We start from the raw sequence: 27,829 nt of genomic DNA, 5'->3' as shown, positions 1-27,829 counted from the left end.
GAGGAGGGGTCTGGAGCTAAAAGCCAAAACTGGGAGCCATCTAATCCTCCTACAGAGTGTTTTGTTGTTTTTTTTTTAACATCTTTATTGGAGTATAATTGCTTTACAATGGTGTGTTAGTTTCTGCTTTATGACAAAGTGAATCAGCTATGCATATACATTTATCCCCATATCTCCTCCCTCTTGCGTCTCCCTCCCACCCTCCCTATCCCACCCCTCTAGGTGGTCACAGAGCACTGAGCTGATCTCCCTGTGCTATGCGGCTGCTTCCCACTAGCTATCTATTTTACATTTGGTAGTGTATATATGTCCATGCCACTCTCTCACTTTGTCCCAGCTTACCCTTCCCCCTCCCCATATCCTCAAGTCCATTCTCTAGTAGGTCTGTGTCTTTATTCCCGTTTCTTGTCACAGCAGACCTACCGGAACATCTTCGCCACTAGGTAAATACAGAGATACCTGTTCAGGTGCCCTGTGATCCTGAGGTGACATAACATGGGCAGGAATTTCCAATTGGAGCAAGGCTTCAGCGAACCTCACTCCTAACCCCAGTTAGTCATCTCATAATAAATTCCAGCAACGTGAGTGTTCAAAGCCCCTCCCATCACCCTATGGACCAAAGCCAATCACTTATTTATCAATATACAGATGAGCTGCTTTGTGAATTACCTGTGGCTCCTTTATAGGTTCAGAAGTTCATAAAATATAAATTAATTTTAACATTAACCTAAATATGACTCGAAAGACAACTCTACCTCCTCCCCACCACCCGCCCCCCAGTCAAACGTGATAAGCACACATGGATGTTGTACCTTGTCTGAGATTATCTACATCATTCTTCCACTTTATCTAATTGTGAATAATATGGAACTGGTTATGTATGAATAGTTGATTTGTACAATTATGCCTCTCATGTAAACTGCTAAAAAACAAAAGCAGTCACAAATGTAAATTCACTAAGTCAGACGTAAGAAGAAAATTGTACGTAACTGCGCAGTATGGGGAGATAGATCGGCCTCCTTCTTCGTTCTGGTAACTGAAGTTTAAAATCCCAAACCTTGCATACACATGAGACAACCAGAATAGAGGCTCAGCTGTGCTCATCTCCACGTCATCATCCTTCCATCTCTGTGACAGCTGTGTTTTGAGGGGAACTGCCATTTCTCCTTCCAGGAAAAAAAAAAAAAGACAGCCAAAACTTATGGATAACAGAATTGGGTAAGAAATATTTGAATGAAATGCAGTGGATTTCCCCCCCCAGTTTTATTGAGATATAATTGACAGATAACATTGTATTAGTTTAAGTTGTATTAGTTCAATATTTGTATGTATTGTGAAATGATCACCACAGTAGGTTAACATCCGTCACCTCACATAGTTACATTTTTTTTCTTGTGATGAGAACTTTGAAGATCTTCTCTCTCAGCAACTTCAAAATACACAGCACGATATTGTTAACTACCGTCACTATGCTATACGTTACATCTCCAGAGCTTACATATAACTGGAAGTATGTACCTATTGACCACCTTCACCCATTTCCCCCACCCCCTGACCACCACCAAAATGTTGTTTCTATGAGTTCAGTTTTTCTAAAATTCCACAAATAAGTGAGATCATACAGTACTTGGCTTTCTCTGACATATTTTACTTAGCATAATGCCTTCATTAATCCATATTGTCCCAAATGACAGGATTTCCATCTTTATTATAGCCAAATAATATTCCATTGTGTGTGTGTGTGTATGTGTGTGTATACACACATACACACACACACACACCACATTTCTTTATCCGTTCATCTCTTGATGGGTACTTAGGTTGTTTCCATGTCTTGGCTATTGTAAATAATGCTGCAGTGAACATGGGAGTATATAATGTCTTTGAGAGAGTAATTTCAATTCCTTTGAATACATACCCAGAAGCGGGATTGCTAGACCATATCGTAATTCTGTTTTTAAGTTTTTGAGGAACCTTCATACTGTTCTCCATAGTGGCTGCACCAGTTTACATTCCCGCCAACAGTGCAAAAGGGTTCCCTTTTCTCCACATTCTGACAGTTATCTTTTTGACAAGAGCTTTTCTAATACATGTGAAGTGACATCTCACTGTGGTTTTGATTTGCATTTCCCTGATGATTAGTGATGTTGAGCACCTTTTCATGTATCTGTTGGTCATTTGTTTGTCTTCTTTGGAAAAATGTCTATTTAGTCCCTCTGCCTATTTTATAATGGTATTTTTTTTTTTTTTTTGCTATTGAGTTGTGTGAGTTCTTTATATATTTTGGATATTAACCCCTTATCAGATACATGATTGGCAGATATTTTCTTCCTTTCCATAGGCTGCCTTTTCATTCCATAGGTTGCCATTTCATTGAATTTTTATCATTTTACAATCTCTTACAAGAATCCACTCAGGACTTCCAGACTAAAACAGATTTATTCCTGCTCTGGTTATGAGTAGGGGGGTTTCGTGTCTTTCTAATGGCAACACTAGCTGAAGAGGAAACTGAGACAGAGAGGTTTACTGCCTAGTTTATTAGCAGCAAAGGTTACCTGGGTACCTAGCTCTGAGAATTGACTTGGTGGTATTTATGCCACATCACATGGGGATTTGTTTTTGTTTTCCTGAGTGTCTAGATGCATCTCAGCTTGAGTTCTGTTACATCTAGGGGTGTGGATACACTGGATGTAGGAAATGAAAAGGAGCTGACTACCCATCCTCTTACCTTGAGCCACAGGCTAATGCGAAGTGCTCTTAGGGGACACGAGCACTCTTCTAATGTAAGCCAGACTTTTCTCGTTTGAACTTCCTGTTGCTTGATCCAAGGAAACTGGATAAATTGAGATATGCATAGGGCCGCTCCTTGAGGCACCTTTCATTAAGAAGTTTGGCGGTGGTCATCGAGATGGCTAAGTAAGGTAATGGCCATATGTTTTATCTTTGCAAGAGCATCATCATCTGAATAACCCCAGGACAATCCTCTATGAAGAGGAGAGAGTACTCAGGTCCGCAGGGAAGAGAGGGGCCAGTGGGAGGAACACATTTCCCTTTCTTCCGTCTGGCTACATATATACTCACGAGACTGGCAGACACGTTGAATCTAAGGTTAGAATAATCACTTACTTTTGGCAGGTAATAGAGCTGAATCCTGTTTGGCCCTGTGTTCTCCAGAATGCAATATGTGTATAAATAAATGGTGACTGTGACATAGACACAAAATCAAGCAGCACATCACTAGCTTGACTAATGCTACAAATTAGTAACATTGATACTAGGTCCTTATTAACCCAGCACAGAGCAATGGATTTTTAGGCTGCTCTCTCAATTAAAAAGATAGTCCTTTTAGAAAAAACACAAAACTCTGTTTTTATGTCCTTACTTTCCTCAACCTTTGGCTGAAAAATAAATCCCTCTTGTGGATTTTAAATGTTGACTGCTACATAACATGGAAGACGGCTCAGGCCTCGTAGAAACAGCACTTAATCTGGAAGCAAAAGGCATTCATTTGAATTCTGGCTCTGCCTCCTGATAATTTGGTCATTTTGGGGAAGTAACCTTTCTGAACCTCCCAGGGTTTTTGCAAATCTAAATGAAATAATTTACATGAAAGTGATTTAGAAAATAAAAATTTTACAAATGTGGCTTAAAAAGCTTAATATCTTATTTATAATCTATGGAATCTACTATAATACTAGGCTGTGGATTAAACTTCATTGGTCCTGGATAGAATGTGATATGATTCAGCCTCTACTTGGCCTCATGGAACCTTCAGATTAGTTAGAGAAAAGCCATGGGCACGCTGTGATGTCAAGGGGGAGGGGGTTAAGAAGTGTCATGAAGGACACTGGTGCCAGACTTCCTGCCCTAGGCTCCCAGCTGACAAACAAAACAAAGCAAAACAAAACACAGAAGGCCACGTGCTATAGACAGTATGCTATGATCCAATTTTTGTAAAATAAATAAGAGCAAAGATGAAAAAAAAAAAACAAACACAGAAGGCCAAATGATAAACATAGTACAGAAGAACCCCAAACACAGCCCTTCTTCCCCCCACTGACACGTGGGAGCTGCTTAGGAAGTAGCCCCGTTGGTGCATACTCTTTATTTCTTTTAGCCAAGAGGCTTCTTAAAAAGACCAAGCCAGATTTGTTGGGCTCTGGGCCTGTAAGATGCCAGGTGGGAGGGTGGGAGGAAATGGGGGCCTGCAGTGGCAGAGGAGAGCAGGGAAGCCAGCTGGTGAGACTGGAGCCAGGAAACTTCCAAATATACAGGGAGGTTAGGCTGCGGTGTCTTGGGCTATCCAACCGGAAATCGAGCCACGCGGTCATCCTGGGGGTCAGATAGAGGTGCCACACTGCCTACTTCATAGACGAATGCTACAGAGATTTTAGTGGAGTCAAACAAAGAAAAATAGTGGTGGCAGTGTCCAGGAGTTACCTGGCAACTGCTAAATTCCCGCTAGTTCACCTGGCTCCATTTGGGTCAGTGCAGAGATGCTGCGCCCCCTCATTTAAGCCTTTGGGAATCAGGTCAGAGCTATCAGCCTGCTCCTCAAGTCAGCCTGGGTATCTTTAATAAAATAATCTATTGAATAAGTACTATACGCCAGACCTAGTCTAGTCCTGGAAGATGCAAAGTTGAGTAAGACAAAATGTTTTTAAAAAGCTCACATAGAGAGAGAGAGACAGTCACATGTACAACTCACCACATAGAGGTCTGGCTGTAACATGAGCTGTGAAGAGATAGAGATAAGGTAGAAAGGAGGCCAGAAGACTGGGGGCAAGGGAGAAGGGGAGGGGAAAGCTAAACATTAGAGGTGACATTTCAACCTGGCCTTGAAGAAGGAGATCAGCTCGGGGGTTTGTGACCACCTAGAGGGGTGGGATAGGGAGGGTGGGAGGGAGGGGGACGCAAGAGGGAAGAGATATGGGAACATATGTATGTGTATAACTGATTCACTTTGTTATAAAGCAGAAACTAACACATCATTGTAAAGCAATTATACTCCAATAAAGATGTTTAAAAAAAAAAAAGAGAGAGACTCAGGCAAAAGGTAAGAACAGATTCTGGGCAGTGTGAATTAAACCTTGAGATCCCTCACTGCTTTTTCAGGAAATGTGGAAAGTGTGCTGTGTTTCAAGCATGGCCGTGATGGGCTGCAAGTAGGCAAGAGATAGATCAGATTGATGGGAGGTGAGGTTTGAATGAAAGGTTCAGATCCAGCTGTGAAGCCCTTTGAAGGGTCTGTTAGGTGTTTAGCAGCTGTTGGAGGAGACTGTGGAGGAGGGGAGGATAGAGTAGAGAGAAGAGGGAATTTAGAAGATCTGAGGGTCGTGGTTCCTCTTAGTGGCCGGCCACTTAACTCCCCTTAGATTCAGTTTTTGGGTTTTTTTTTTTGAATTTTTGAATGTTATTTTATTTATTTTTTATATAGCAGGTTCTTATTAGTTATCTATTTTATACATATTAGTGTATATATGTCAATCCCAACCTCCCAATTCATCCCACCACCAAGATTCAGTTTTCTGAGCTGGAAAATGGAGATGTTGGTAATAATGCAGATGCTAAAAGAAAGATTATTGTGTTCCCCTGCTCATAGCTTGCTTAAATTCTCCTTGTTCAATGTCTTGCTCAAAACATCACCTCCTGCAAAACCCTCTTGGATTTCCCTAGAGCGTAGTTGGAAAATGAAGACACATACATATGAAAAGATAAAGAAAGCAGCATATAAATATGCCACTGGGCCGGCAGATATGTGGGGAGCCTGGGCTCCAAACCTGGCTCCATCTCTTACCTGAACCTGAGCAAGTTGTTTAACTTTTAAATCGAGGCTGAAAATACACGTTCTACCTCCTTCTCATTTTGGTTGTAAAGATTAAATGCACAAAATGGATGAAGGTGCTTGGAAATTAGAAAGTGCTCCACAAATGTCACTCACTGGGGTTATTATTTTCAGTTTGGAAGTGGTAAAATCCAGTGCACATTTTAGAAAGATAACTGGAATAACTGTGAAATAGATGAAATGAAGGGAAGGGAGATAGGTGGTTGAGAGACCAGGTAGGTGCTATTGCAGTTGTCCAGGCAGGAAAGGATGAGGACCAAGAGGCAGTAAGGATGCAGAGGGAGGGTGGGTCCAAGTGCTATTCTGAAGATAGAACCAACAGAACAATAGTATTCGTCAGACAGGAAGGATAGAAAGAAGACAAAGAACCAAAGGTAGGAACTTTGGTAGATGGTGACGCCATGAACCAAGCTAGCTGTTTGTTACTTTCTAATTGCTGAAATCCAGAGGGGCAGGTGAAAAAAGGAGGTGTCCCAGGGCTTAAGTTCTGTTACCCTGACTCTCGCTGGCCCTGCTCAACTCTTCCTTCCCCGACAGCAGCCTTAGGAGAACCCACCGAGCTTGAAACCAAGCCCAGGAGAACTTCCCCTGCCCATGTGCCTTGTCCCCATGCCCTTAGCCTGATTGTGACCATTGTAAGGTGTCTGTGCCCAAGGGATCCCTCTCTGTCTTGGAAGGAGGGGCCGTATGAGACCCAAACCAGTATATCCCTCTGCTTCACGGTAGACTGGCACCTCTCCTTTCCCTGCACCGGGGCTGGGGCACGTCCCTCAGCCCCTGGCTCATCTTCTCCTCCCTGGACGTGAGGGAGTAGGTGGCAGGACCCACAGTGGGTGCTAGACTCTCTTATCTTCAGGCTGTTGCTCTTTATTGACGGGGAACACCTGGAATAAGTGGAACAGCTTCCAGGGCAGTAGGAGAGTGCGTGAGCCGTGGCTGGGAGGCACTACGCTAGCAAGGGGTGTTCCAGCTGGAAGGGTGTTTGGTGATGAGACGGGCATTGGTGCAGAGGTGGTATCTGGAGGGGCCTGTTAGCAAACGAATATTTCTTGATCCTCATTTGTTCACTCGTTGAATCTGATCATCTTCCTCTCTGCCAGGGAACCCTCATTCCTCTTCTGTCTTCTTTTTCCCATGGAGCTTTCGTTTTTGTTTTGTTTTGGTTTTGTTGTTTTTAATCACCTTGTACCACAGAGTGGCTCTGGTCCCCTGTGCCTGTTAGTGGGCTCTGTCTTACCTCTGACCCTCATGCTGGCTTTTTCCATGTGTCTCATTTTCCCCTCCACACCACCCCATCTTCCTGCTGTCTTTCTACTGGAGCCATGTGCCCTTCCTGTGTCCTTACCTTTCTTGTTTAATCTCGACCAGCCATCTTCAAACAGCATTTCAGCCCTTCTAGGCCTCAGTGTCGTGGTCTTCCGTGGCAGCCCGTACTGAGCACCACAGGGTACGGGCCACCAGGGGAAGCACAGCATTATGGGTAGAGTTCAGATCCCAGCAAGTTACCTCTCTCCCCTAAACCTTGATTTCCCCATCTGTTAAATAGGAATTTTAATAGTGCTTACTTCATAGGGTGATTTTGAGGATTAAATGAGCTAATGGGCATGAAAAACTTCATATCGGCTGGCACGTAATCATCAGTCAAGGTACATTAGTCACTGTTGTTATTAAGAGGGGAAAGGGCAGCTGGGCCCCTCAGAGGGTGAAGGGCTTCCGTTGTAGCCGGAGAGACATAACGTAGCATTCTGGAAGCTAGCTGGTCACGTTACTAAGTCAATACCTTTCAAAATAGAGCAAGTAGAGAGCATTGGTGCTGACTGGAATGAAACTGATCTGCGAAGGCTTCCTGCGGGAGGCTGAACGAAGTGCATTTCTGTGCAACATTTTAAGGAGATCCCCGTTGCAGCCTGGGACAAAGGAAATGGGGTATACATAGTGCCTCTTCAAACATGCTCTCTCTCCTGCTTGTTTCACCCTTTCTTTTAGTCATGGCACTGCCCAAACCTAGTGAATCTTATCTGCTTTGTCCACAGGGAATTTGCCAAAGAGAGAGAGAGAGTGGAGAACCGGAGAGCTTTCATGAAACTGCGGCGCCAGCAGCAGATCGAGCGTGAGCTGAATGGGTACCGTGCGTGGATAGACAAAGCAGGTAAGGCCTGGGGGCTGGAGGAGGTTGGTGATGGGCTGCCCAGACATCAGGGATCTGCCCCAGTTCCCACTCGCAATACTTCCATTCAAAGGGGCAGCCTAGACCAGAGCAGAGAGAAGCTCGAGATGACTTGTTGGCTTTTTGGATTCCCCGCTGGTCCCTTTTTCTCCCTCTGGAGTCTGTCCCAGTTCTTCAGCCAAACGCCTTTCACGAGGCAGGCATTTTAGCAAGGTGAACTGAGTAAAAGGTAACATAACCCATGAGTTTGGGCTGATGACATTCTACACTACTACTGTTACTACTAATAATAACAGTCTGTTCATTCCACAAATATTTATTGAGAGCTTACTTTGTGCCAAGTCCTGTTCTAGGCACTTAGGATACAGCAATGAGCCAGAGTTCTACCTTTTTTGTTTTTTTTGGACCATGCCACGCGGCTTTCAGGATCTTAGTTCCCCAACCAGAGATTGAACCCGGCCCCCCCACCCACCGCAGTGAAAGTGCTGAGTCCTAACCACTGGACTGCCAGAGAATTCCCCCAGAGCTCTACTCTTGTGGAGCTCATTACCCTGTAGCTGGGGAAGGCAGCGATGAACAAAATAATTACTTTTGATAAGGTGATAAGTACAGTGAAAACAGGTCAAGGTAGGGTTAGGGGTTTAGGGTAGGTTGCAGTCTTAAATCGAGGGTCAGGGTAGACCCGTGTGAGGAGAGATTCGAAAGAGATGAGGGCGTGAGCCACAGGGAGCTCTGAGGGAAGAAAACCCCAGTGCCCAGGCTCTAATGTGGGAGGGGCCAGGAGCCCTCCAGGAATAGCAGGAGGTGTGAGCAGGGGAAGGTGTCAAGAGTAAGGATGAGGGCAGCTGTGGTGGGAGCAGAGGCAGTAGATTGTGTATGACCTTTACGGGCCATTGTAAAGTTTGGGACTTTCCGGTGAATAAGGCAAGAACCACAGGAGGGTCTTGAGCAGAGAAGGGACATGCTCTGTTTAAGATTTTGAAGGAGCACGTGGTTGCTGCCCTGAGAACAGACAGTAGGAAGACAAGGCCAGAAGCAGGGAGACTGATTGTGAGGCCACGGCAGTAAGGCAGCTAATAGATGATGGTGAGAATTGGTTTTCTCTGTTCCCTGCGCTGTCCCCAGCTCCTCACCCTGTGGCTCAGCCTCGGGAAAAATTCTTGCCCAGCCCCGAGGATAGGTCCAGATTTATCCCGATTTCATTAACCCACAGAGCCCCCAGATGCAAGCTTGACTGTGGCTCTGCTGCTTATGAGGGGCATCGATCACCCCACATCTGTCAGTAAAAAGGATGTATTTGATTTCCTTATTATTTTAAAGGTTGCGTTGCATTGATGTTGTATATCTTCCTGAGCAAAAGAGTAAACTATTTTTTAATTAAAAAAAAAATACACATGATAGTCAGCATCTTTGCTCTATTCCTGGTAGAAAGCAGAGAACAAAGAGGTCTCTCTGAAAAAATTTGGAATAGGATTGGATACTTAGGTGCCTGACCCTTATTCTTCTCTAAGCTTCGGAATGATGCTCTGACTCTTATTCAGATCACAGCACACAAAAGCTCTCTCAGTTCAGGAGTCAACTTTGGATTATCTTTCAGGGGTGAGAGGGCACGTGTGATGGAAGGTGCCACGTCAAAGCCAGATAAAAGCCACGTCTCGTTTGGGACTATGTGCATTCCTTTGCTGCTTCTGTAAGCAAGAGCCGTGAGAGTGGCGACTGTACTTCCATTTTGCCCTTTCTCCTCTGAGGCTCTTGTGTGGAGGTGAATGTGAATCTCCCCTCCCTCTTCCTGGAACAGTATCTCAGCAGATTTGCCTCCAGGCCAGGCCGGCAGCTTGAAGTTCCCAACTGCCCTTGGCTTCCTGGGCAGGGGAGCCGTCTGAGAGACCACCCTAGCGAGTAGGCTGGCAGCAGAGCTGGAAGACAACCCTCCCTACCCTTGCCACGGCCCTGCTCGGGGTCAGGCAGCCCGGTATGCCGCTCTTTGCGGCTCTGCTTTTCAATCGCATGCAGAATCCCAAGGCTCCACTTTCTTCCAGTTGGCAAAGCCAGCACTCTTCTTCTAAGCAAAAAAAGACGCACTGCGACGTCAAATTGTGCTTCCTGGCCCTTCCCTTTACAAGTGGAGCGTGAGTGATTCAGAGACATATGGGTTACATTTGCCTGGAAAGATATGCTCAAGTTCGAAAGCGAACTTGGCAAGAGGCATGGGCGGGGGGGGGGGGGGGGATGGGAGGGCCGTTCCAGCCCATCCAGAGTCCTCGAGCGCTTCCCAGAGGTACTCAGCAGCACCATACACCCTCCGTCTGCCTTGGGGGTCCTCAGATCTGCTGATCCCAAAGCCCCGACGCTGCACAGAACGAAAAAGACTCTCTGGCTGAGGTCATTCATGTTGCTATGAGGTATTTTAATAAGTACCTAATTTTAAAAGGATGCCCTCCAAAAGCAAGTGCTATTAATGACTTTAAAACCCTCTTTGTCCTCGTCAAGGAGCATCCCACCAATAACATTTAACCTGTCAACTTAGTTTTGCCAGAGGGCTGTACTTAAAAGAGAAAGCTAAATGTTATGACTTTATAATGGCCATCCTGCATGGTACCCTCCGAGCCTCAAAATGTTCCCCTCCCTGGGAAATACATTATATACTCTCAGTTTTCTATGCAGGTGGAATTATGGTAATAACTTTACCCTCTTATGCCTGTCCTTTTACTTGTTAGAAGTGCTTAAATTAAAGCATTGCTTCATAGCAATGCTGCAAACTTTTCCGCAGCAGCTGGGATCTTGGGGAATGATTGCTGGGGCCTCCAGCTCCCTTGCCTGTGGCTGAGACAGGGGCAGGGATCACAACTCATCCACACCACTCCCAATAGTTGGGCTCAGAATCCCAGCGCACATGGGACAGAAGGGCGGTTTTGTTGATAAGTTTGGAGGGATGTCAGTGAGGCATATTCTAATAAGTCTTAGCAGAAAATAGTATCCTGCCAATGGTGACACCGCTGTGGAGTACAGGCTGCTCCTGCGGAGGCCAAGAGGGGCGTCCAGGGGACTGAGTGGTTGTTTTCCAAACGCCAACAACCAAATACATCATCCCAATGCCAACCAGGCCTTCCACTCTCTGACACCAGTTGGGGTGTCCAACAATTCAACTCAATTCTGACGCGAAGTTAGTGCAGACACCACAGGTGAAGGGCTCCATCCCACAAGCCTGCCTCTACTTTACACACCAGCCACAGTGGGGTCCCCAGGTGACCTGCACCTCTTCCCGGCTGACTAGAATTTCAGAGGGCTCCAGGTTCGATAATTAGTTAGAATGACTTACAGAACTCAGGAAAAACTACCACCAGTTTATTATGAAGGATACAAGTCAGTAACAGCCAAATGGAAGAGATACACGGGGTAAGGTATGAGGGTGGGGTTTGGGGGGCGTGCAGACCCTACATGCCCTCTCCAGGCACTTAACCCTCCCAGTACCCTGATATGCTCACCAACCCATAAGCACCCCGGGCCCCGTCGTGTAGGGTTTTTATGGAGGTTTTACGTAGACATGATTGATTAAATCATTGACCACTGGTAATTGAATAGTCTCAAGACCCTCTCCCCTCCTGCGAGGTGGGAGGGGGATGAGACTGAAAGTTACAACCTTCTAATCATGTGGTTGGTTTTTGCTGGGAACCAGCCCCCATCCTTACACTAACTAGGCCTCTCCCACAGTGAGTCATCTCATTAGCGTACAAAAGACAGTAAATTCCAAGGGTTTGGAAGCTCTGTGCCAGGAAGGTGGACAGAAACCAAATATTTATATTTTATATCACAGGGGCAAATTCATGATGGGCCCAAGCCTCTTCAGCTCAAGCTCTGCTCAGCTAGGCAGGACGGAAGTGGTGGCGGGGAGAGGAGGCAAGCCCATAAGCCCTGCTCCTCTCTTTGGGGTGCTTGTGAGCATCTTCCTCTACCCCTTCCTTAAAGAAGTAGGGCTGGAACCCAAAACACGGTCTCACCTTCAGAATGAAGGGGTAAGGTGTTATGACCTAGGGGCTGCAGACAAGCAAAATTAAGGGAGCTCCTGCTGCTAGAAAAGGTTTAAGGAACCTGGATAAAAGAAAAAACAGAAATGGAAATTTGTCATTCTTATCAATTTAGGGGATTTTAGCTTAAAAGATCAGCTTTCGCTCTCAGGGCTATTCTCCTAAACAGTGTATCAGAGACAGAGCTGAATCTTACCGATCACCCACCAACGCCCCCTCACTGAAGACCTTCCTTTCTGTTCCGACCTTCGGGTGCTCCCTTCATGACCCTTGATGTCTTGCTGATGCCTGTGACCAGCTCTGAACTCTTTGCTCTCTCTCTGTTGCCCTGGAGCCAGAGCCGTTCCTGAGGGATTTTCATGTTGCAAAGTAATTTGGCATTTACCGATAATTTACTAAACCATTTGTTTCCATATAGAGGAAGTCATGCTCGCTGAAGAAAATAAAAATGCTGGAACGTCAGCCTTAGAAGGTAAGGAAGTGCTCCAGGGCCTCATTCCTTTCGCATTTGCCCCCTCTTCTGCAGAGGCAATCTCTCTTGATCAAAAGAGGAGAAAGAAAGAAAAGAGGGGCGCTCTGGGATTTGAAACGCAAGTCTCTCTGTCATAAAATCCCTCATGCTTTAAAATGAAGGGAATTGAGTCATGGATTTAAATGTTTTTTTAAAGTGATGAAAATGAAATCCAAGAGTTGCTTTGTTCCAGGGCGTGTGCTTGATACGGGCAGTGAAAAAGCCATCATACAACCAATGGCACAGAAAGGGATCTTCTTTGACAATTTGTGGGGATCATCTTGGGACCACTTTCATTGGCAGGAAGTGACATTGTTTATGAAGAACCAGAACAAATAGATACGGAGTACCTGTTACCTACTGCATTTAGATAAGCTCTAGCAAGGCTTCGGGAGCCCTGTCCCATGGGATTCAAGAGCCTCGTGTGTCAGAGGTGCTGCTGACTTCACTAACCCTGGCTCGGGTATTTAAAGGCAGGCGCCTGTGTCAGAGGGGCCTCTTGCCCACAGTCCTCAGTTCTGACCAGACTGATCCGGTTGTTCTTGTGTCCTCTCCCTGGCCTCCGCCTTCCCTGGTGTAGTGCTCCGAAGGGCAACCATCAAAAGGAGCCGGACGGAGGCCATGACGCGGGACTCCAGTGACGAGCACTGTGTCGACATCTCCTCTGTGGGTGAGTGGAGGCTGTCAGATCTCCTTTCACTGCTCTGAACCTCCTCTGAAAGGGAACATCCTGTCTTTGGAGAAACACCACCAGGAGGAAGGGAGGCCAAAGAATCCAGAACCTTGGGATGTAATTAGGAAAAGGCGTTGGAATCTAATCTAGTTGACAATGACTTACAGAAAAAGATGGACCAGGGGATACTGTTATGTGAAACATGGGGCTTAGGGCCAAGAATCCAACCCAGATTCTTCAAGTGTGGCAGATGTATCCCATCGGCATATATATCCTATCTCTCCTGGATGTGATAATGAGAACCCACTTTGGGAAATTGTTCAAAGGATCCTGAGGACACCCATTTGAGAACCTGCAATCATTTGCTTAATCATAGTAGCATCTACCTACTTCCATCGCCTGCTTCCATGTGATGCTTAAACAAATTCCTACTGACAACCCTTTAACATGACTGGTGTTCAACCTCAGGTTCCCTTAGAGATTCTGGCTGATGGCAGATTTTTTCCTCCCCAGATAAAAGGGAAGGGTCTGACTTCATCCTCCAAAGCAGAAGAGGCGTACAGAGCTCATCGCTGCTTTAGGCTTCCAGTGGCAGAAAAATCACAAATGCGGCAGGATGATTCCAGTGCCTGAAGCATATTTAAAAAGAAAAGCCAGAGAGAAGCCCAATCTGTTACAGACATAAACACGATCCTGTTAGGATTCAAGATACCGGCTGGATGCCTGGTGTCCTGCCTGGGGAATCTTTCCGTTTCCTAGGACTGAGGGTGCCCAGAGGAAAAGCAGGGTTCCCTGCTGTGCTGTGGAAACTCTTAGCTCATAACACGTGGCAGTACCCTAGCCCTGGGACCAAAGCTGCCCACCTTGCCCTGCGAATACCTGCTTGCCACGGAGGGTGATGTCTTTTGCAGCCTCATTCTTCCTCCTTACTTCTCCCACTTAGGCACACCCCTCGCCCGAGCCAGCATCAAGAGTACAAAGGTGGACGGGGCCTCCTATTTCCGGCACAAGGAGCGGCTTCTGCGTATCTCTATCCGCCACATGGTTAAATCCCAGGTGTTTTATTGGATTGTGCTGAGCCTTGTGGCTCTCAACACCGCCTGTGTGGCCATCGTCCATCACAACCAGCCCCAGTGGCTCACCCACCTTCTCTGTAAGTGAATGGTGACTACTGGCTTTCACGGCAGCAGCTCAATTGGGGTGTGAATGTCAAGAGAGCAAGGTGTCACGTGGGCCTGGCAGTGGGCCTGCCCACCCAGAGTTCTGCCTCTCCACCACATTGTGACCGAGGCCAGAGCTGTCCTCGAGGGGTCGGGGTTATCACACGACCATTCCTAGCTGTCATTCATTATTGGATCAGATCAACAAATCTTTGCTCATGAGTCAACAAGATGGTGTTACACCTTGGGTAGTCTAAGGCCAGCTTAGTGCCTTAAGTAGGCTCAGTGACGTAGGGTGTCTTGGTCACCAAAGTCCTAGGGAAAAAGTTCCTAGGGAAATGGATACCTTCAATAGACCAGAAAGGAAACGTATAGGTCAGCTCTGGGTAAGGCTGCCGCTGGGTACGAGTGAGGCTCCCAGAGGCTGTCACTGCCGGGAGTGTGGAGAGCGAATCCAGCTCTTTCATCAAAGCCATGCTTAAGCCCTTTCTCTCTCTCCTGAGAGCCATCTACCATTTGAAGGGCAATGACAAAGCCACCTGTCAAGAGAGCAAAGCTGACCTGTGGAGTGTGCCTGGGACTCATTCTGGGTCTGAGCGTTTTCAGACTTCATTAGGTTTTGCCTGGCACTGAGCTGGCATGGTCACTGAAAGTCCCGCTTGTGTAGGTCCTGCTGCTGTGGAGGGTTCCTCTGTAGGTGGGGCGATTGGACCGGGGAGGGCAGAAGCCCGTGCCATCCATGGAACCAACGCTTCTGCCTTTAATGCTTTCAGACTATGCAGAATTTTTGTTTCTGGGACTCTTCCTCCTGGAGATGTCCCTGAAGATGTACGGCATGGGGCCTCGCCTTTATTTTCACTCTTCGTTCAACTGCTTTGATTTTGGGGTAAGTGCTCTGGAGCCCGCCCATCCTTCTGCCAGGTGTTGCTATGCCATGGTTTGAGATAAGCAGCTTGCTCCGGGGCTCTCGGCGTGAAGCACTGAAATCAGAATTTATAAAAGGGGAATAGATAGGATTAGCAAAAGGGAGGTCAGGAATGAGTGAATCCTTGCCGTACTAGGGTTTGTTTGGGTCTTTTAAATGCTCTTTTATTTTTAATGTTTTAATGTTTTACTGAATGGTAACACACATACCACAGAGTAAACACTTTGGTAAATTTTACAAAGCTACCCATAGCCAAAGTTTTGAACCACTTATCATCTTGGGGGAAGCCTGGGGGAGAAGGACAAAAGACTTGATTCCAGAAGGTGGTTCAATCAAAAATGAGAAACTTATATATTTATTTTTTGAGTTCACTTTAAAATTGGGAAAATTATCTGGGTATACCCTTAAACATTCACGCACATATGCACATACACACTCGTGTGTTAGCAAGTCCCCACATAGACTACTTCACCCAGTGTCCACTTTCCTAAATAATATTGATATATAAATGTGTGCGTTACTAACAGTCTTCAAGGTGCTTTCACATGCATATTTGTCCTCCACTGCTTGCAGGGGTCCGATGTCCACGATGTTAGATGCTGGGAGTTAGGCTGCCCGTTTACGCATGAGTAAATAGGAGACCTCGTGTGCAAGTTCACACAGCCAGTTAGCAGCAGAAGTAGGTTTCAAAACTTTGGGTTCCTGAACCATCTCTCTTTCTGCCAAACCTACTTCTTTTTCTGCCAAATCTCCAGTTAGGTGCTAACGATTCTGAGCCCTTGCCAATCTGCGTTTTAACTTGGAACATATGCTTCTGGGTACAGGCAATTTTCAGGCATAATAACTAGTGAAAGACCATTTTCACCTTAGTTCCCTTATGTACATACTTTTCAGCATTGCTGTGAGAATTAATTTTTGTTCTTTCTCCTAGTGCAATGTGTGGAATGTAGTAGACTTTCAATAAACACATAATTAAAGCGTAAAACAAATTGGATGGTTGATTTGACGTTGCTATTTCTATAGCAGTCAGATTCTATGCCACCAAGTAGTACCATCACGTTGGGGTATGGGGTCCTGAGTGACTGAAAGATACTTCATGTACAGGTGACTGAAACATTCTTGTTAGCACTAAATTCTAGGACAATGAGAGAACGTGGATCTTCTCAGAGGTTTTTGTATTGGAATGCAACGTGTATTAATTTAAACTTGTTTTCTCATTTGAGGACTACTCTTTTGTCTGTTCAAGGTGTTATAAGAACAGTGTGGCTGTCAGAGGTGTGCAGAAGTGGTGAATGACTACTGCAGTTTTCACAAAGGACAGAACAGCAGTCAGTAAAGCAATCTGTAGTATGAAGGAGGAAATTTAGCAAGGGGAGTGGGGAGCAGTGGGGAGAGAGGTGGTAGAGTCTTGTTTTTCCTTGGCAGCCTTCACAAACAGGTGGCCCTGTTGCAGGTGGGCTGGGTGGGGGAGGGGAGAGTTTGAATTTCACAATGGCCCAGTGAGAGCTGTTGGTTGCGGAATACAAGATTGCTCCTCTCTCCTCTTCCTCATTCACCTCCTCCTCCTTCTCCTCTTCTCACCGTGGCTGGGTTTGGCTCTTTAGGTCACAGTGGGCAGCATCTTTGAAGTGGTCTGGGCGATCTTCAGACCTGGTACATCTTTTGGAATCAGTGTCTTGCGAGCTCTCCGGCTTCTAAGAATATTTAAAATAACCAAGTAAGTGATCAGAATCTAGACTCTTCCCAACCACCTTCGAGAGTGGACGCTTCTCTCTGCCTTATTATATTTATTTCCTTCCATCCCCACATGCCCTTACCACATGATCCCCTTTCTGACTCCACCCCACACTCCGTTCTCCAGTTCCTTCTTCTTCTCCGAAGATTAAACCAGAAAAATGCCCATGATGTCATATCCTGTGCCACATTCCCAAGGAAGCCACATTATTGCTGTCATCTCTCCTTCCTACAAGTATGCAGATGCGGCTTATCTCATAGGCCACCAGGCAGATGCCCAGCTGCGCATGGAGATAATTTGGTATTTAATGTTCACTGCTGTAATGCTGTCTGGGTTTTTTGTAGGTATTGGGCATCCCTCCGGAATTTGGTGGTCTCCTTGATGAGTTCCATGAAGTCAATCATCAGTTTGCTCTTCCTTCTCTTCCTCTTTATCGTTGTCTTTGCTCTCCTAGGAATGCAGCTGTTTGGAGGCAGGTAAGCACCAATGAACTTTGCATCCAAAGGAGGCTCAAAACCTAGACTTCAACCTGTGAGCGCTGGGGTCACTAATTTGATTGCCATGTGAACTATCTCGTTCGTTCGTGTCTGTGGCTCAAATCAACCACGAGCATGTGTGTGGAACAGATATCTCTGTTTTTAATCCGTTCACACTGTACGGGGTTCTTATTGAGGGGACCCCTCTCCCTGGAGCTGTCCCTGAAAGGTACAGCCTGGGGCTTTGTAACTCAGGATCAGCCCAGACCCCGTCCCATTGCCAGGGCCCTTCAAGTGCACAGTCCCCCAGTAGTAGTCACTGAAACTGTCTTCGTAAGTTACCGGGATGAGGGGAGAGTAGGGCGCAGGGGGATGTGGAGAAAGGGGCAAAGTAGTGATGAGAATGGCATAATCTCGGGAAAGGAAAACTTGGTGTGTGAGATTTTCACTTCGTTCTCTCTGAATTTCCTTTTTCAGGTTCAACTTTAATGATGGGACTCCTTCAGCAAACTTTGACACCTTCCCTGCAGCCATCATGACTGTATTCCAGGTATGAGACGTTAAAAAATGTTACTTGGGATCCCTTGGTGCGCACACTATAAAATGATGTGTTAAGAGGATTCTCCCTTTCCTCTCCAAGCTCCTCTCAGGCAGCTGGGTACTCTTGCTTATTGAGTAATCATCACCACTATAATTCCTAGTATTTCTATAGCTATGTCCTTACCAATAATAAAAGAGCCCTATTGTGATGACCTCATTGGCTTTCTCCTTACACTTGTGAGTTTGCAAGAGATGTTAGTCAAAGTCATTCAGCAACATCGCATTTCTGGTTTTATGAAATTGGAAGTATCTTCAAACCCACGTGTGCATTTAAAGAAGCATCTTTTCCACGCACCCCCCCCCAAATTTTTTTTTTTAAATCATGGGGGAAACTCAAAATCAATAATGTCTAAGAGCTAAAGGAGGACACTCTTTAGCCAGAATCTGAGGCTGAACCAGAACCCAGGTTTCCAGAACTGGAGCCCATGAGGCCCTTTCCAATAACGCTGCTGTCTCAGGAACTGTATCTTGGCAGCTCCTGGGGACAGTCAGGCAGTCACCAGACCACCTCATCTGTGTGATTCCCACAGGCCGGGTAAAGCTGATGTTTGGGTCAGGGTGGGGAGACTCTATATTTTGAGGAATAGAATCTTTCCTTTTGATGTTCTCCTTCTGTTTTCAGTGTCTCTTACATATCAGAAGGAAGTTGAGGATTATTCATGGCCGTGACACTTTTTTCTCTCTCGCAGGATAATCAAGCAAGGGGTAGATGGAAAAGACCCAGGCCCAGAATTTTCCCCCTTCCGTTGACCCCATTTTCTTATCCAACCCAGGTCTCTGATTTGCCTGTTGTTTGCTTTGTGTAGATCCTGACGGGTGAGGACTGGAATGAGGTGATGTACAATGGGATCCGCTCCCAGGGTGGGGTCAGCTCAGGCATGTGGTCAGCTATCTATTTCATTGTGCTCACCTTGTTTGGAAACTGTATCCTTTCTAAAAGGCTTCTCTTACGCTGCCTGCAGGGACCAGCATGTGAGGAGGAGGAGGTGATCGTAGTGGTGCTGATGGTGGTAATACTGGGGGAGGGGGTAGCACCGGGGTGACCATTGCTAGGTGTACTAAGAGGCACAAGCATCCCGATCTTAAGGAACGTCTGCTCGTCGGGTAAAGAAGATAAATATAAGCAAGTATCATCCAAATGATCAGATATCATAATATCCAAGTTATCAGATTATCATCACAAATAAAAACATATGAGTCTGTTATAGTAAATGGTTGGAGATACAATGAGCTGGGGAAAATAAGAAAAGACAGAGATCACTATGGGCTGAAATAGTGACAAGATTATAATACTAATGAATTAATTATATGGTTTTTTTTTTTACTTTCTTAAAAAAGACTTTTTTATTTAAATATAGTTGATTTACAATGTTGTATTAGTTTCAGGTGTACAGCAAAGTTATTCAGTTACACATATATATATTTTTTCAGATTCTTTTCCCTTATAGGTTATTACAAAATATCGAATATTGTTTCCTGTGCTATACAGAAGGTCCTTGTTGGTTATCTATTTTATATATAGTACTGTGTATATGTTAATCCCAGACTCTTAATTTATTCCTCCTTCCCCCTTTCCCCTTTGGTAACCATAAGCTTGGTTTTCTATGTCCGTGGATCTATTTCTGTTTTGTATATAAGTTCATTTGTATCATGTTTTTCAGATTCCACATATAAACGATATCATATGATGTTTATCTTTCTCTGTCTGGCTTACTTCACTTGGTATGATAATCTCTAGGTCCATCCACGTTGCTGCAAATGGCAATATTTCATTCTTCTTTATGGCTGAGTAGTATTCCACTGTATATATATCCCACATCTTATTTATCCATTCATGTGTCAATGGACATTCAGGTTGCTTCTATGTCTTAGCTATTGTAAATAGTGTGCAATGAACATTGGGGTGCATGTATCTTTTCGAATTCTAGTTTCCTCCAGATATATGCCCAGGAGTGGGACTGCAGGATCATATGGCAGCTCTATATGTTAATATAGAACAGAGCCTTCCACATAGTAAGTTCTCAAAAATAGTAGTATTATGATTAATGCTGATACTACTGAGCGTAGCTAACATTTATCGTACTTGTGCTATTCATGAGACCCTGTACTAAATGCTTTCCAGGCACTATTGCATCTAATCCTTACCTCATAAGACTTAGAGGAAATAACTTAATCAAAGTCAAACAATTACTAAGTTGTGAAGGGAGACTAGAAACTAAGTGCATTTAATTCCAAAATCCATGGCTGGTCATGGGCTCTAGACCAGAGAGATTTAGGTTTTAATCCCAGCAACTCTGTTTACCAGCTGTGTGGCCTTGGGAAAGTCACTTAATCTCTCTGAGCTTCTAGTTTTCACATCTGAAAGGAAGAAGCAATATCTCTCTCCTTTGATGGTTATGAATAGTAAATGAGATAATTTGCTTGAATGTTACGTTATAAACTGCAAACTTCTACATGATCATTAGAAGTTTTCGGGGGTGGGACTTGCCTTGAATTGGGATTGCTAGAGTGAAAAGGGACAGCCATGTGCTGCAGCTATATTTTTGCATTTTCCATAGTCTCACAGAACAGTGATATTCCTTTAAGTTTTCTGCCCTGAAAACTTCTAGGGGCCAGAGCAGACTATAAACTAAACATGAGAAACCCATAAAAAGAAAGCTAGGCAGTGAGTCACAGAAATGGAAGGCCAGTTGGTCACAAAGTAGCTCACTTTGCCCTCTGGGAGCTTTGATTCAGGTATTTCTTTGTCCTGTACAAAGAGATGACACGTGGAAGGAGAGAAGACATATTCTCCATCAAACAGAGTTGCATAACATCTCTCTCCCTCCCCCGACAGCCCCTGCTTAAGTGACTCTTTGGGGTGGTTTCTGTTCCTGCTGGTGTCCCAGGCAGGAAAGGCCTGGAGATGCCCTCTCAGCCTTGCTGGAGCCTTTTGCTTTTCTTACTTGCCCGTCCTTAACTCATCACCCCAGACACACTGCTGAATGTGTTCTTGGCCATCGCTGTGGACAATCTGGCCAATGCCCAGGAGCTGACCAAGGTAAGCTTTGTTCTCCGGGGATCCGATGGTTCTCTAGTGCCATTGGGTGCCTGCTGGGCTTTGGGGCTGCGTCCAAAAGTCTGCATTGCCTGGCTCAAGCCTGCCAGGAAGGCCCCTTCGGGGAGCTTGTGGACAGCTGGAGAGCCACACGTCCATGAAAGGAGCCTGTTTCACCCTCACTGTGTTTGCTGAGCCTTGGAGCAGACTGGATCTCTCATGGGATGTAGAAGATAATCACTTAGTCACTGCAAACTCCCAAAGATATCCTTTGCAGAATTATGCCCTGGAAAATAAAGAAGACACCAAAGTCCTGGATTTAAGTCCCACCTCTGCTCCTGTGACCTGTGGCTGTGTGACCTCAGTCATGTGCCTTCATGCTTCTGGGTTTGGGGGTGAGAGGGGCCAGGAGCATCTCTGTTCCTAGACTGTGTCTCCTGGGGTACTCCAGTGGCCATGGTCATCTTGAGGGAAGTTTCAATGAAGCTAGTTGCTACATTGCTCAAAGAACTGTTCCTTTCTTTCCTCTGAGTCATTTCTTCAGGGGTGGAGGCAATACTGATTGCAGTGGGATGGTCTCGGGAGATGAGTGAAAACTTCTCCCCACGTAATGCAAATTTGGTCTGGGGCAGAGCCCATAGCAACCTGGTGATGTTTCCGTGACTGCTCTTCCCTACGTCCTTGGGGGTCTTCTTATCTGCAGGCAGGGAAGAATACCAGCTCTAGTATCTGAAAAGCTGGCTGTGAGTCATGCATCTACCACTTATTGGCTCTTTTAGCTTGTGCTTGACCCCTGGTCTCCATTAGCCTTGCTTCCTTTATCTGTAAAAAAGGAATGATATATCTGCCTTGCATACCTCACAGGATCAAGTAAAATGATGTGTGTGAAAACCAGAGCAGGCTGTGAAGATGTATGTATTCTTAGGAGCTCTAGTCATTTTACCTGAACCGGCTTTCCTTGGTGTCATCACATAGAGGGACATTTATGAGCAGGAATGTGGGTGAGGGGATAAGGTCCCTGCCTGAGCCCCAGGGTGGGGTCACTTAGCTGTGCAGGGAAGAGGGCGTGATGGGAAGTGTGGTGTTTACTTCAGGGGGCTGTGCCTGGAAGGTCCCCCTCCATCACTTCCAGACACTGCAGAGCATCTGAGAAGTGTCGGCTCTGGCCTCTGACCTCCACAGCCCCGGCCAGCTCCCCTGAGGACTGGCACTGGGGTAGAACTGCATGGCTGTCCTGAGAAGGTGGGGCAGGGTGGAGGCCAGAATTGCTGGCCAGGAGGCTGCTGTCTCAAGGGGGCTGGCTGCTGGCCACCCGAGGTCCGTGAGCCAACCTGACCTCATTCTGCCTTGTTTCACCTCTTGCCCTTCTTGTCTCGCTTCGCCTGGTCTCCAGAACGCCTTCTGGGGAGGGCCATGGGAGCTGCTGTCCTTCAGGAGGATCCCAGACAAAGCCCTCTCTGCTTTGTGTCTAGGATGAACAGGAAGAAGAGGAGGCCTTCAACCAGAAACACGCGCTGCAGAAGGCCAAGGAGGTCAGCCCGATGTCTGCACCCAACATGCCTTCCATCGAGTGAGTCGCTGTCCCCACTTCACAGACCCCTGGGCTCCTGTGCTGACAGCCAGTTGCTCAATTCCAAAGCTGTGAACTCTCACAGGGCGCCTGCTCCATGCCAGGAAACGTCCTGTGAATACAGCAGTGAGCAAGACAGGCTCTCTTTTTTTCACAGAGCTTTTATTTCAGTGAGCAAGATAGCTGATAAATACATAGAAATAATTTTAGACAGTGAGAATAGCTGTCAAATACATATAACAGGGCACTAAGGCAGAGGAACAGGAATTGGGTGGAGTACCTTCGGGCGATCTGGGAGGGGTTCTCTGAAGAGATGATATTTAAGCAGAGACCTAAATGTGTAGAAGATGGTCGTGTGACATTACGAAGGTGGAACATCCCCAGCAAGACCCAGTGTGGCTGGTATGAAGGGAGCAAGGGGGAAGAGAAGGAGACATGGCCCGGGAGGTTCTGAAGGCCCAGGTGAAGGACTTTAGCTTTTATTCTAGTTACAACCATAGGAGGGTCTAGAGGGGAAGGGTGGATAGGTTAGGATTTACACTTTTAAAAGGTCCCTGTGCTCTGTGGAGATGGACTGTAGGGGCCCAGACTGGAGCCAGGAAGACAGAGGTTGGCTCTTAGAGTAAAGTAGGTGAGAGCTGGTGGTGGTTTAGACCATGGTAGCAATGGAGAAGATGAGAAGTCATCCCATTCGGTCTGTATTTTGGAGGGAGAACCAATAGGATGAGCTGATGGAATAAATGTGATGGAGGTGGGGATGAAAAAAAAAAAAAGAGAAGAAACAAACATTTCTCCCAGGTTTTTAGGTTTGAACCTAAGCAACTGGGTAGATGATGGTGGCATTTACTGCTAGCCAGGAGAACAGTGGGAATCCAAGGTTCATTTTGGCCACGTTAAATTTGAGATGCTTCTAAGACATCCAAGTGAAGATGTTGAACGGGCTGTTGGCCTGTGAGTCTGGAGTTTAGAAGTCGGGGTTAGAAATAAGGATTTGGGGGAGCATTTGCATTTGGATGGCATTTTAGCTGTCAGCCCGGGCGGGCTGACTCAGGGAGAGGTGGGCTGGAGAAGCGAGGAGCTGAGAACAGAGGCCAGAGCACTCCGTGCCTCGAGGAAAACCCGCGAGGAGACTGATGGGGAGCAGCCCGGAGGTGGGAGAGAGAACAAGGGAGCGTGGTGTCCTGGAGACGTGGAGAAGAACACGCTTCCAGACGGAGGGAGTGGACGGCGGAGCTCAGGACCGTTGGAAGATCACGTAAGATGAGAGCAGAAAAGGGAGCATTGGGTTTGGCAAAATGAACGCTGTTAGCGACCTTCCCGAGAGCTGTTTCAGTGGCCCAGTGGGAACAGAATCCAGTTGGAGCGGATTAGGGAGAGAATGGGAGGTAATAAATTAGAGTGGCGAGTGTAGACTCTCTTTGAGGATCCAGCCTGGCCCTGTGGCTGCTGGTGGAACCGGCAGGCCATGGGCCTTGCGGGGCGACTGACCGCTGTATGGTGCTGGGGGAGGGCCTTGGAGAAGGGCCTTGAGAAGTGACCACAGAACCACGGAATTCCTGTTGTGGCTTCTTGGCCGTCCTGAGAACTTAGTGAGGGGTCCTGGGGTATCACTGGGGAGGGTCTGAGAGCCCTGGCAGCTGGACCTCTATCCTGGCCCCAGACCCTGTCATCTATTACTTGAAGCTGATCAGGGAGGAGCCCTTCTCTGCCCAGAGCTCGTGTGAAAGCCTATGAATGTCCTCGGCCTCGCCTTGTAGGAACATTCCAGAGTTATGTGTGGGGACCTCCCTCCCCTGCATGAGAAAAAAACTCCCCTCTCCCTCCACCCCCGGCAAATTTTTAAAAGATTTTTTAAAGGTGAAACAACTCCTTCCTCCCTAGAGCATTCTCTGGGCCTTGAGCAGTTTCTACTCCACTTTCCCTGCACTCATGAGTCTGGGCTAAAAATACATATACACAGGTATCCAAACATGCTGGTGGGTAGGGCTGGCTGTCACTTAGCAGTGGGTGGTTCTATTTACTGAGATGAGGAAGCCTGGAGGAGGAGTGGGTTAGAGATACGCGGGGGAGGGATGCTTGGCCCAGAGTAGAAAATCACTATTTATGGAATGAAAGAATGAATGAGATGCTGGTAGGCACACGGCAGTAGGCATTGAGCTGTGTGTGTATCCGGCCACAGTGAGGTGGGAGAGGTGCTGTGACCATCCAAGATGAGCAGAGATCCAGGCTTTGGGTGCAGTGCTTGTGCTGCGAGGTGGGTGCTGCAGGTGGAACGTTGTCAGGGTGTGTGTGCGCTGCCTGGGCTTGCAGCCCAGACTCCTGACTTCCGGACTACGGTATAACTAAGTGCGAATGTGGTGTCCATAGAGAAACACGGAAAGAACATTGTTACAAATTAAAAGGCCCAAGTGCTAGTCGTAGCTCGGTCCCTCACACGCTGAGGGAACCTCCTGGCATCTCAGACTCCCTGTTTCCCCATCTTCGAAATGAAGAATACCAACCACCCTTCCTGATCCACAGGGTCCTTGCAGGGTGTATGTGAGGTCATATATGCCTGAGTTGGAAAGATGCTTCTCTGTGATTTTAGGTATAAAGGCATATTAATGGTTGTGATGGGATATGAATCTGGATCTTTGTATGTGCGACTGGAGAAGTGAAGTTTGAAGTGTGTATCTGATTTGTGTGGAAATTAGAGGTTGGTTCTCTCTTTTGCCTGGCGTGTGTGTGTGTGTGTGTGTATGCGCGCGCGCGTGTGCGCATATGTGGGTATGCACACATGTGAGCACGTAAGAGAGAGAGAATTCTTCCATGTAATTACACTCTTACACATGTGCTTCTGGAGGGCTGGCATTTGAATATCTGAGAATTTGCAAATAGCCAGTGGAAGGTGCTTTTCCTGGTGGGAGTGCATGCTGCCCGTCTAGAGCGTGCGCTTCTCTTTCTCTGTGCTGCCCGTGCTTCTTGGCATGGCCGCTCTACGTGCATTGCAGCTGTCAATGCTGAGGGGTGCATTCATTTGCAGAGCTCACAGGTGTCTCCACAGTGATATCCACATCCATTCCATGGGTGCTTATGTGCATTGCGCCTCTTCAGGCTCAGACCAGCTGCCTCTGCTCCCTTTGCCCACCGTGGACCACGCTTCTCTGCAGATGTGGGCACGGTGTTTGAACAGTGCTAGTTTGCCTGCGTGTTCTCCACTGGTGGGTGTCGGTTTCATCGGGGAAGGAGCGGCATTTGCCAACCTCCCAGGTCCAGGCAGGGCCCATTGGGCCAGACTGGGTTTGTCAGCCCAGGAACTGGGGCAAGCTCATTCCACAGGTGTCCCAGACGTGCAATCCTCCACCTGAGCACTGACAGCTTCATTTTTCCTGTTTGCCTTTGTGGGTGATGCCTCTACCCTACCATTCTGACCTTCCTTGTGTTTGAAAGGACACAACACGTGTGTATCTGTAGAAGAGATTTTTCCCTGTGCAAGGCCAGGAAGGTTAATACTGTGCTTTACCCAGCTGAATAGACTGAACATTGAAGGCCTCTGGTCAGGGCCACTGCATTGCACACATGCAGGGGACACTGCTTACATCCTGAAGTATGTGGACAGCAGCCCACGGAGTGGTGGCCCCGCCTTTGGCCGTGGGCTACTTGGTGGCCTCGATGGTGTGCATGGCAGTGCATTTGTTCCCTGCATGTTGTGTGAGATTGGAGTGATGAGCTGGGGAGTCACACCCTTGTGGATATCCTAGAAATGATCCGGGGGAAATACAACTCTTTGTCCAAGTTTACAGGGTTTCCAAAATAGGTCTCTGAAGGATATTTAGGTGAAAGCGTGAGTGCCAGTGGGGCTTGATGACTGAGTATCTGAAGCCGTTACCTCCGGGAAACAATAGACCCTTTGTGTGCCCGCATGTTTGCTTCAATACTAGATCCGTGTGTTTGCACACAGCAAGGAACCAGGGTCACTCCCTTGGAGAGCTGAAGGTTGGGAGTCTACAGAGGGCAGCAGACACGTAGGGGATTCTGCACCTCTCCCTGGAGATCGGCTGGCGGCCGTGGGGCTTGCGGGTCCTAGAGGTCAGGATAAACTGAACCTGTCCATTTTTCTTCCCCAGAAGAGACAGAAGGAGAAGACACCACATGTCGATGTGGGAGCCACGCAGCAGCCACCTGTATGTGTGTACCGGTTTGCGTGTTTGTGAGTGGTTACGTGTGGGTGCGGGGACACCGTGTCTTTGTCCTTGCCGTGGGCAGAGTGGCATCGGGTGTGCACGTGTCAGTGTGTGCCATGGTGTGTGCGTGGGCGTTCCGTGCACATGGTTTGTGGATCTGCCCCTCCGCACCTCTCACCATGTGCCTATCTCAGTGTGCGTCTCAGGTATGTGACCCCGTGTGCAGTTTGCTCTTCCGTGTGGCCTGTGAGTGGGCATGTGTCGGTGTGGGTCGTTAGTGCCGGTGGGGTGCCTTTCACGCAGGCACTTGTGGACAGCACGTGTGGGCCCCAGTGAGGATGCGTGTGGGCACATGTGAGCATCCCCTGCACGGGCTCTAGGCGTGCGCCCGCAGGCGTGTGTGAGTGTGGGCATAGGCGTCCACCCCACCCCCCTCCTGTGGCAGCCCACTCTCCGTGTCACGTTTGTGTGTTCCCGCTGCCATGTGAGTGCTCAGCCAGGCCCCTGAGCTGGACTGTTCAACGGTTGTTTTGAGTATGAGTTGCTGGTGGTCCCTGGACATAGAGTCCCGTGGATTTTATTAGTGGTTGTGGAAGAGGCCCCACTGCATCACTGCAAGAGTGACGCCAAGACCTTTTATAACATGGGTCTGCTCGCCACTGTCATCCGTCACCCTTGGACAGTACCTGCCCACTGTAGTTCTCAGCCCTGGCTCTCCCAGGCTGTCCTCAGAAAGGGAAAGGAGAGGGAGAGGAGGAGGAAGAAAGGCCTCTCACCTTGAACTAAGGGCCATTGGTGGGCACAGAGCAGGTACAGGCTGCTGCCCTGAAAGCAGAGGGGAGCTGGGGGAGTGGACATCTGGTAAGCCTTCGTACTACTGTCCTGGGGACCGGGACTCAATCCTGGGCTGACCCCACCCCTCTCAGCTCCTGCGGAGCAGTG

The 27,829-nt window shown here is 47.2% G+C and overlaps 1 protein-coding gene across 2 annotated transcripts in view; it reads left to right on the top strand.

Moving 5' to 3' along the window:
* CACNA1E (calcium voltage-gated channel subunit alpha1 E) overlaps nucleotides 1–27,829 on the top strand; it is a 645,631-nt gene that overhangs the window by 553,422 nt on the left and 64,380 nt on the right. Inside the window, exons 17-28 of one of the 2 annotated variants that reach the window (XM_089910334.1) lie at nucleotides 7,879–7,994; nucleotides 12,456–12,509; nucleotides 13,129–13,218; nucleotides 14,165–14,374; nucleotides 15,155–15,267; nucleotides 16,911–17,023; nucleotides 17,386–17,517; nucleotides 17,995–18,067; nucleotides 18,924–19,041; nucleotides 21,090–21,157; nucleotides 22,627–22,724; nucleotides 26,831–26,887. In XM_089910334.1, the coding sequence (XP_089766460.1) occupies nucleotides 7,879–7,994; nucleotides 12,456–12,509; nucleotides 13,129–13,218; nucleotides 14,165–14,374; nucleotides 15,155–15,267; nucleotides 16,911–17,023; nucleotides 17,386–17,517; nucleotides 17,995–18,067; nucleotides 18,924–19,041; nucleotides 21,090–21,157; nucleotides 22,627–22,724; nucleotides 26,831–26,887 (1,242 nt within the window). The remainder of the gene's footprint in view (nucleotides 1–7,878; nucleotides 7,995–12,455; nucleotides 12,510–13,128; nucleotides 13,219–14,164; nucleotides 14,375–15,154; nucleotides 15,268–16,910; nucleotides 17,024–17,385; nucleotides 17,518–17,994; nucleotides 18,068–18,923; nucleotides 19,042–21,089; nucleotides 21,158–22,626; nucleotides 22,725–26,830; nucleotides 26,888–27,829) is intronic. The other variant, XM_089910338.1, reaches the window with a different exon arrangement.

The sequence above is a fragment of the Delphinapterus leucas genome, chromosome 1, assembly GCF_059928025.1.
Source record: "Delphinapterus leucas isolate spDelLeu-1000000601 "Yukka" chromosome 1, BTC_Dleu_Yukka2, whole genome shotgun sequence".
In the NCBI taxonomy this organism is placed as follows: Eukaryota; Metazoa; Chordata; class Mammalia; order Artiodactyla; family Monodontidae; genus Delphinapterus; species Delphinapterus leucas.
The sequence above is the reverse complement of the archived record's forward strand: the minus strand, read 5'-3'. Positions and strand labels throughout refer to the sequence as shown.